The sequence below is a fragment of the Zea mays genome, chromosome 5, assembly GCF_902167145.1.
Source record: "Zea mays cultivar B73 chromosome 5, Zm-B73-REFERENCE-NAM-5.0, whole genome shotgun sequence".
Classification (NCBI taxonomy): domain Eukaryota; kingdom Viridiplantae; phylum Streptophyta; class Magnoliopsida; order Poales; family Poaceae; genus Zea; species Zea mays.
Genome location: NC_050100.1, coordinates 14,594,296 through 14,602,888, shown reverse-complemented (window position 1 = coordinate 14,602,888; position 8,593 = coordinate 14,594,296). Strand labels below are relative to the sequence as shown.

The 8,593-nt window shown below is 47.1% G+C and overlaps 1 protein-coding gene across 1 annotated transcript; it reads right to left on the bottom strand.

Annotated features, from left to right (window-relative positions):
- Positions 1–213: 213 nt before the first annotated feature.
- LOC103625998 (uncharacterized) lies at positions 214–3,400 on the bottom strand. Its single transcript, XM_008646387.4, has 3 exons — positions 3,038–3,400; positions 647–2,820; positions 214–551 (listed from the first exon to the last, which is right to left on the bottom strand). Exons 1-3 carry the CDS (start codon positions 3,147–3,149, stop codon positions 474–476), a joined length of 2,364 nt encoding a protein of 787 aa, XP_008644609.1. The 5' UTR covers positions 3,150–3,400; the 3' UTR covers positions 214–473.
- Between the last annotated feature and the right edge of the window lie 5,193 nt (positions 3,401–8,593).

Here is an 8,593-nt window from a genome sequence, read left to right as displayed (position 1 = left end):
TACTTTCTTTATCATTTAAATGTGGTGAAGCACAACGATGATGGAAACCATGGCACCGACAATGGTAGGAACCGTGGAACTGGTGTTTTATTTAGTATAGAGATAATCACAAGGTTCTGCCGGCTGCCGCACTGGACTTCGTAACACACCCGGGTGACTTTAGTGTAATACCTTCCTAGAAAAAAAATCTTTGGAGAAATGCAATCCAGAGAATTCATCTAAAACAGAGGATTCATCTCAAACAGAGAGCAGTACAACGAGCAAGTCAACATCAATTAAATCTTAAGCAGTTATACTGAACACACAAGTCCTAATCATCTTTTGAAGTAAAAACAGCAGAGAGCTGTTTATCAAACATCACGCAAACCTGTTGATTGCCTAGACACATGATGCTTCACTAAGCAGCAAACAAAGTGGCAATAGCAATTATCTAATAATCTAAAAGGCAGTTCAGATGCCAGCTTGCGCCAATCTTAAGATTCAGGAGTTTTCACATTCCTCAGCCTGCTGGAGCGCCGGACTGGGGTCATCGCTTCGTCCTCCTTGTTTCCCTGTGTTGTGAGAACAAGGTCAGTGCAAGCTAACACAAGGGCCATACATTTAGCAAAAGGAACAAAACTAAATGTAAAGACCAATTGCAGCTTACTTTCTTGGCAGGGATCTTCTGGTATGTGGTGAAACTACCATAAGATGATGTGGATTGAGCTGTCGAGTCTCTCCTCGACACTACTGGCTCAAGGCCTTCACCCTTGGTATTCCTCCTCCTGCCAAGCCCAGATGACAAGCTGCTGCTATACTGTGAGGGGCCAGAGGCTTCTACGCCAGGACTGTGAAACAGTGAACCCTTGGCAACAACATGCCCCTGGCTACTTCCTGAGTCAGAAAGAGTTTCAACCTGATCAACTTGTTCAACCTGCTCAACTCGTTCAACCTGCTCAACTTGCTCCACCTGCTCAGCTGGTTCATTGGAGGCAACACGAGTTTGCTTCTGCCTCATGTAAAGGAATGCCACAACAGCTGCAACAATAATGGCAGCAAGAGCAGCACCAATGGCAGCAGGATCCGATACTTTGTCCAAGTAACTTGACCACATATCTGATCCCAACTTTTGACCATGCTGCGCTGGCTGATCCTCCTTGCCATCAGCATGATCCTCAGAATCCTCAGTCTGAACATCTTGCTGCAAGGATACCTCGTCAATGCCCTTTGCCTGTTCAGGCTCGGGAGTGGATTGAGAAGGAATATCTGAATTCTGAATGAAGGCTGCCGTCTCTTCTCCACTACTACCACCAGACACTTCCTCGGCCATCTCATCATCGAACTCCTCTACTACTGCATCAACATTCACCTCCTCCATGGCACTTGGTACCTCAGATAAATCTTCCTGTTCCATTTCAATATCATCAATAGGTTCTGCATCAGGGTCATCACAGGTTACCGGATCCTCCACATCAGGCCCAGCAATCATCTCAGTATCATTTTCTGAAACAACATCATGAGTCCCCAACTCCAAACTTGTTGGGCTTGTCTGAGCAGCACTGTAGTAGAAACCAACAGCGTAATCTGCATCTACTTCTGCAGCAGCAGCAGTAACATTGGCAGCCAAGTGCGGACCAAGGACAGGTCGTTCTTGGTAAGATGCAATAGCCTCCCAGTAGGACGTGACGAAGTCCAACGAACTGCTAGACCATTGCTTCAGCCTAGCAGCCAACTCCACAGGATGCAATTCTTGAACTGAAAGTAAGACTGACACCTTTGACATGGAGGTGTTCAGCATGACCGGATAACCCGGCGGCGGTGGAACACAGACAAACGCTGCAGCCATCAACAGAACCAGAGCAAGAGGGGCAAGCAGGAACCTCACTGGTGACCTCTTCTTCTTGGGACGAGCTCGCGCGGGGCTCACTGCACGTTCCCGCTCAGGTATCAAGACGCCACCAGCTCGCGGAGACTCCTTCGGCTCCGGTGTCAGGACCCGAGCTAGTGGCGAATCCAGCGCGGGCTGCGGCAGCAGGAGGCGATCCAGGGCCGGAGCAGTAGACTGAGCTCTGGCCTCCGGTGGAGGGGCCATAGCCGAGGTCTCCTCCTCCGAGGAGTCATCTGGCTGCCCTTCTCCGGATACTTCCTCCTCCGTGGTGGTCGCAGTGTCGACCTCCTCGCTGCTGCTCTGGGAAGCGAACATGTCCTCGAGCCCCCGCACGCTCCCGCCGCCATGACGGTAAATCTCGAGGCGGCGGTTGGGCTGGTAGCGGAGGTACCGAGGCCTCGGGGAGAGGTAGTTCGTCTTGGGATCGTACGGGGCTGCCACGACCTCCGCGTCCGCCAAAGCCACGTCGTGGTGGCTCTCGGAGACGGCGGGATTCTCAACCATCACGGCGGCCTCGTCACCTCCGAACGACGGGGCGCCGCGCGAAACGACAGGCCCAGCCGCGGAAGGAAGGGCAGAGGCGCCGTCCAGTGAGAGCCGCAGACGCCTCGGCACGCCCAGAGCCTCTTCTGGCAGCAGCGGATGCGCAGCCCTGGGCTTACTGCTGTGCGCAAGGTCCACTGGCGACGAAGGGACGGCATCGTTGTTGCGCTCGCCGAATACCTTCTTTCTTGGCGTGAAAGCCGGCGCGACGGCCTTGGAGGAGGCCGAGATAGTGGGCGCCATGAAGCTTTTGGCGCCGCCGCCGCCGCCGCCGCTGGAGCGCACCTTGTGCGTCCTCGCGCTCGCGGCCGGCGCCGCGTCGCGCGGGTCGTTCTCCTTCTCCGCGCCCCAGGTCCGCGGCGAGGCGCGGCCGCTGTTCTTGCAGACGGAGGAGCTCCTCTGCGGCGAATCTGCGAAGTGAATCGCCGAAAAAATATGTAAGGAATCGGCAGACCAAGATTTCTTGAAAAACGGACGTCCAAATCCAAAAGTAAGAATAAGAGATCGAGACACGGAGCTTTATGGGATACGAGAGAAATCGGCAGATCGCGTGGGGACAAGGGAAGTAATCCGGCGATAAAGAGGAAATAAGCCACGAGCCGCGGCAACGGAAGGAAGACGCCTTACCGAGTGGGGACACGGCGGGCCTGAAGGGGCTGGAATCAGCGCTCCTCCTGAGGCCGCAGCACGGCCTCGGCGACGGGCCCGGGGACGAGGATCTGACCGCCGCAATCGACATCCGGCTGGCGGCTGCGTTCGATTTGTGAAGGAAGCGTGATGAGCTGTGTGGACTCGCAACCGGAACTGCAGACGGCGGAGATTTTGGGCGAGGAGAGCTGAGTGAGGAGAGGGGATGGGATGGGCGTATGGCGGATCTGTTTCCCGATGTGTAACGGCTAGCTGGCTCTTTATACTGTTGTGTGTGTGTCTATCCGTCCGTCCTTGTGACCGTTGGGGATTTGTGTCCATGGACGCGCGCCGCTTCTGCTCTGTGCTCTCACTCGCCCGTTAGATGCCCAGCTGCCAGGTGGGCCAGGCGCAGACGCTCAAGCAGTCGACCGTTGCGGCGCTGCCACAGTGCCACTTGCCTGCAGGCCGTAAATACACGCTGGAGAAGAAGATCACGGGAAGATAATCATATTGGCTCCCATTTTTGTTACCAAGTATTAATAAAAGGGAATATATTATGTACAAACTAATTTACTAATATAAACTTTGTAAACAAGACATGAAGTTGGAGGGGATTGATATTTTTTCAAAATATCAATAGACGATAGGAGGGCCATTCTTAAAATATATATTTTTAAAAAGAGCTCATCACCCCATTCTTGTGTCTAGTTAACCAATTTATTAGTGTGAATCGTGCAAACAAGACACGCGATGAAACTAGAGCAACCTTTTTTAAAAAAATGGCACCAAATGTCTAATCCACACACAAACATGACCATACTATACATCACATCACCAGATATCATGCATGCCTGTCACCAGGAGTAAGGTCGCTTTAAGGTATATATGCTCAAGCAATTTCTACTATGCAATCTATCACAAGAATATTGAAGAAAGTAAAACACTATCAATTTATTATAGGCGTGTTTGCCATAACTCTTGCTCCACTAAGGAAGAACTCTACTCCAAAACTCTAGTTGGAGCAGCGTTGCTCTAAAGTTTCGATTGCTTTCTCATAATTCATGCCTAGGTTGCTTTTTAGAGTTTTTAGAGCAGCAAAAAGAGGTACTCCAAAAAATTGTACTGCAGTTCCGAAAACTCCATAGAGTTTACAACTCCGGAGTTAGGGTGTTTGGCCGACCCTGGTCAGCTCCTCCTTGGAGTTTTGCTCTGGAGCTATACCAAACACGCGCTATATGTCTAATGAGATTCTATGAAGTTGGGTGGGACGTGGGCACGTGGCGCTTTCATTTAGGTCATAGTCCAAATCAATGTATTCAAGGTCATCTTCATCCTATGAGGTCATTTTTTGGGGCTATTGCACGTGCAACCAATATCATAATAAGCTATAAATTATCACAAAAACCAAATATACCGGAAAAATACAAATGCACTAACATTGCTGTGAAATTATACCTTATCATATTTTCATAGCAAAGACACCATGGTAGCAAAGGTGCCCATAGAAGCATTGCTTGAGCAGCAGGAAGTGACCCCTAACACTGTAGAGTATGTCTACCAGATCATGACATTATGAGCTCAATACATAAGAATTTTTATAGAGGATTAGACCGCAGAGTGCGTAACACCATTCGTTCTCTTACTTATGGTGGATTGTTGTATAAAGGTGTGTACAAGATTGCATATCCCAAGCCAAGAGAAGTGTAGACTACGGTAAGCTAAACTAACTCCTATTATCGTCATGGGCATATTGCTTTCAAGTCTCTTCGCTTCAATTTGGTCATGTGAACCTTAATTTAATGTTACTACCCTTTTATAGTCCAAAAAAGTAGGTGTTACATGAATACACACATGTGGCATTGGCATATCAAATACCCAACTGTTTATGTCGTGCCATGGACTTATACGTGTTCCGATGCAATGATGTGAGAGCACCTAGAGGGGGGGTGAATAGGTGATCCTGTAAAACTTAAACTCTAATGCCACAAAACTTGATTAGGAGATAGCACAATTAAGCCAAGTGGCTAGAGAAGAGAGCTTGCACAACACGATAACCACAAAGAGATCAACACAGAGATGGCACAGTGGTTTATCCCGTGGTTTGGTCAAGTCCAACACTTGCCTACTCCACGTTGTGGCGTCCCAACGGACGAGGGTTGCAATCAACCCCTTTCAAGCGGTCCAAAGACCCACTTGAATACCACGGTGTTTTGCTTTCACTTTACTATATCCCACTTGCGAGGAATCTCCACAACTTGGAGCCTCTCGCCCTTACACTTTGAGGTTCACAAAGAAGCACGGAGTAAGGGAGGGATTAGCAACGCACATAAGACACGAAATCAGAGTATCAACACGCACACAAGTCACAACAAGAGCTCACAACACAACCTGACAAGTTCACAACTCAAATGGAGCTCTAGTTGCTAACAATAAGAATCAAATGCGCGGAATCGAAGTCTTGGTGCTTAGGAATGCTTAGAGAATACTTGGTTGTACTCCTCCATGCGCCTAGGGGTCCCTTTTATAGCCCCAAGGTAGCTAGGAGCCGTTGAGTGCATTCCAGGAAGACAATTCTTGCATTCTGTCTCCTGGCGCACCGGACAGTCCGGTGCACCACCGGACACTGTCCGGTGCGGATCTCTTTCCTTATTTGGTGAAGCCGATCGTTGCAGTCTTGGATCCGTTGGCGCACCGGACACTATCCGGTGCACACCGGACAGTCCGGTGCACACCGGACAGTCCGGTGCCCCATCCGACCGTTGGCACTCGCCACGCGTCGCGCGCGGATTCCGCGGCCGACCATTGGCCCGGCTGACAGTTGGCTCACCGGACAGTCCGGTGCACACCGGACAGTCCGGTGCACACCGGACAGTCCGGTGAATTATAACCGTACGTCGTTAATCACTTCCCGAGAGCAGCAAGTTCGCCTAAGCCAGCCTGGCGCACCGGACACTGTCAGGTGCACCACCGGACAGTCCGGTGCACCCAGACAGGGCTGACTTTGGCTGAACAAAGCCATCTTTAATTTCAACTTGATTTTTCCTGTTTCCAGCACTTAGACACAATACATTAGTCTCTAAAACAATGTACTAAGTCTAAGAAACATACCTTTATACTTGATTTGTACTTTGTCCACCATTTAACACTTAGGCACTTGTGTTGGACACTAAATCACCAAAATACTTAGAAATGGCCCAAGGGCACATTTCCCTTTCATGATGTTATTCTGTTCTTCACGTATTAATGATTTCCCATAACTTCTAATACGAGAATAGTTCTTTGTGCCATCCTGCATGGCAACAAGAATTCTCCCTATTATGACATGGCAACAATAATTACCCTTAAGTACAACTTTGTCGATGCCTTCCCTATTCAGCAGGCACGACACGGGTCCAGCGAAAGGCGATGCACAAAGTTATACTCATAATAATAGGGGAGGGGCTTTGGTTGCCTTCTATATGGGTGCAGCTGCATCTGCTCATGCAAAAAGTAGCTTTTGTTTGGTTCCCTGCATCCCACAAAACAGGCTAGCACGAAACTTAAAGCGCCACGAGCCGTGCCCAGCGATAATGCCTCACGCGGCCGCACACGCGGCCAGGCTCTGCTCAGCCAGCCAAGTATGATCCTCTACAATTACGTCCACGGACGTAGCTGTAGCAGGTAACCCCACACGTCTGTCGTTGGACGTAACTATAGAGGAAGCGCGTCCCAACCTGTTGTTTTACTCGTGCACACAAACCGAGACACGAGTTTTGTTTTTTATATCTTATAATTTAAAGATTTACTTACTGAACCAAATTCATATCTATATTCCCGACATTTTTACGATCAAAACTAGGCCGCACATTATTAAGCAAAGGAGGAATGAGATTACCACACTAATCTTGTATAAACAACGCCTTAATCATGAGTATTATGTGTACAAAGTGCTCTCAAAAAACACAAAAAAATATTTCTTTACAAAATCTTCAAAAGCTCTAGATTAATTTAATGTTTTGAGGTAATATAAATCATAAATCTGATATTTATAATAAAAGACCCAATTTAGCCCGCATCGGCCCCTCTTGAGCCGACCTTCGACACTCTTGGGCCAGCAACTTGGGTTGACCAACCCGCTTGCAAGCTGCGCCGAGTTGGGCCGCCATTGTCCCCACTTGGGCCAACAGTTCCCGTCTAGGCCGCCTGCATTGCCAACAGTTCCCTCCTGGGCCTGCCCCGTGCCATGCTGGGCCGCGCTAACCCGTCGTGACATCACCTCGGCCCCCATCGTGCCTCCACCCCGCGCGCACGGCTACTAGCTACTGCTGCTATTCGTCTAGCGCCACCGGTAGTCCGGCCAGGGGCCAGCAGCGGAGCAGCCAGCTGCCTCACGCTCCCCGGCTCCCCGCGGAGATCCCTCTCCACGTCCCGTCCCTACGCGGCTACGCAAAGGAGCAGCAGCCCTGCGCCCATCAGCCCATGGTTGATCGCCCGGACGAAGAGGATGCCAAATTACAAAAGGTCACCTCCACTTCTTTCTATCTTTTCACTGTTTAGCGTGTGTTGCAATTCTATCCAACGATCCTTTAAAACATTATATATATTTCATATAATTCTCCAACACAAATGACCTTCATATGTACCAATCTATACTCCAAACGTCAACCATGTACGAGAACAAGTTCACGATTTAGCTTAGGATGGATTTAGTTCAGCTTTGAGTTGTCAAAAAGTTGATGTGAGTTTTCTGTTATGAAAATATGTCGTGAGTTATCTGATGTAAAAAACGAAAGTTGTTAAGCTCAAACAGTTGTCTGTTGTGAACAAACAATATATTGCTTATATAACTTTATTTAACTATATTTCTTAATCAATATATCTAATTAAAAACAAACTTCATATTTGCATTCCTGGTATCTTTACAAATAAAACTAGACTCTACTTGCTATATATTTGCTATTTATAAATATTTTTTATTTTATTTATTCTAACACTTAATTATTTTTAATCCCATTTTATTTTATATCTGTCGTCATTCATATATTGAATTAATAAATAACTTTTACAATTTCATTTTTATTAATTTATTAAAAATATATTTTAATTTCATTTATTACAACAATTAATTATTCTAAATCCAATTTAAGTTTTAAATTGTCGTATCTTTTTATTAATATATCAAACTTAGATAAGCAACAAAAGTCGGGTCCAAGTCATTTTCAAATTTGTACTACAAAAGGTTGTTTTTTTAAAGTAGTACTAGAAAAGTTGATCCTTTTGGTTTAGCTTCTACTTTTTAAAACAGAAATAGTTTCAAAAAGCTGAACCAAATGCACCCTCGAAGTCAATCCATGCAACTCCACGCCCATGAGTGTGTTAAATCAATATCAAAACCACACATTAGCACACATGCCCAACATCATATCATGTTAACCACTTTACAAAGGTAATTCTAATATAAAACAATGGATTATCACACGAGATTTTACAATCTTCTCCTTAACGAAAATATTAGCAACACCACATAGACATTAAACATTGACATTCATTTACAAAACCAATTAAAATTCAAAA

Bases quoted from the DNA above. Each gene is read 5' to 3' on its own strand.
- LOC103625998 (XM_008646387.4), bottom strand. From the start codon at position 3,149: ATGTCGATTGCGGCGGTCAGATCCTCGTCCCCGGGCCCGTCGCCGAGG. The intron at 2,821-3,037 runs GTAAGGCGTCTT...TTCACTTCGCAG, and splicing joins GCCCGCCGTGTCCCCACTCG to ATTCGCCGCAGAGGAGCTCC. The intron at 552-646 runs GTAAGCTGCAAT...CTCACAACACAG, and splicing joins AGAAGATCCCTGCCAAGAAA to GGAAACAAGGAGGACGAAGC.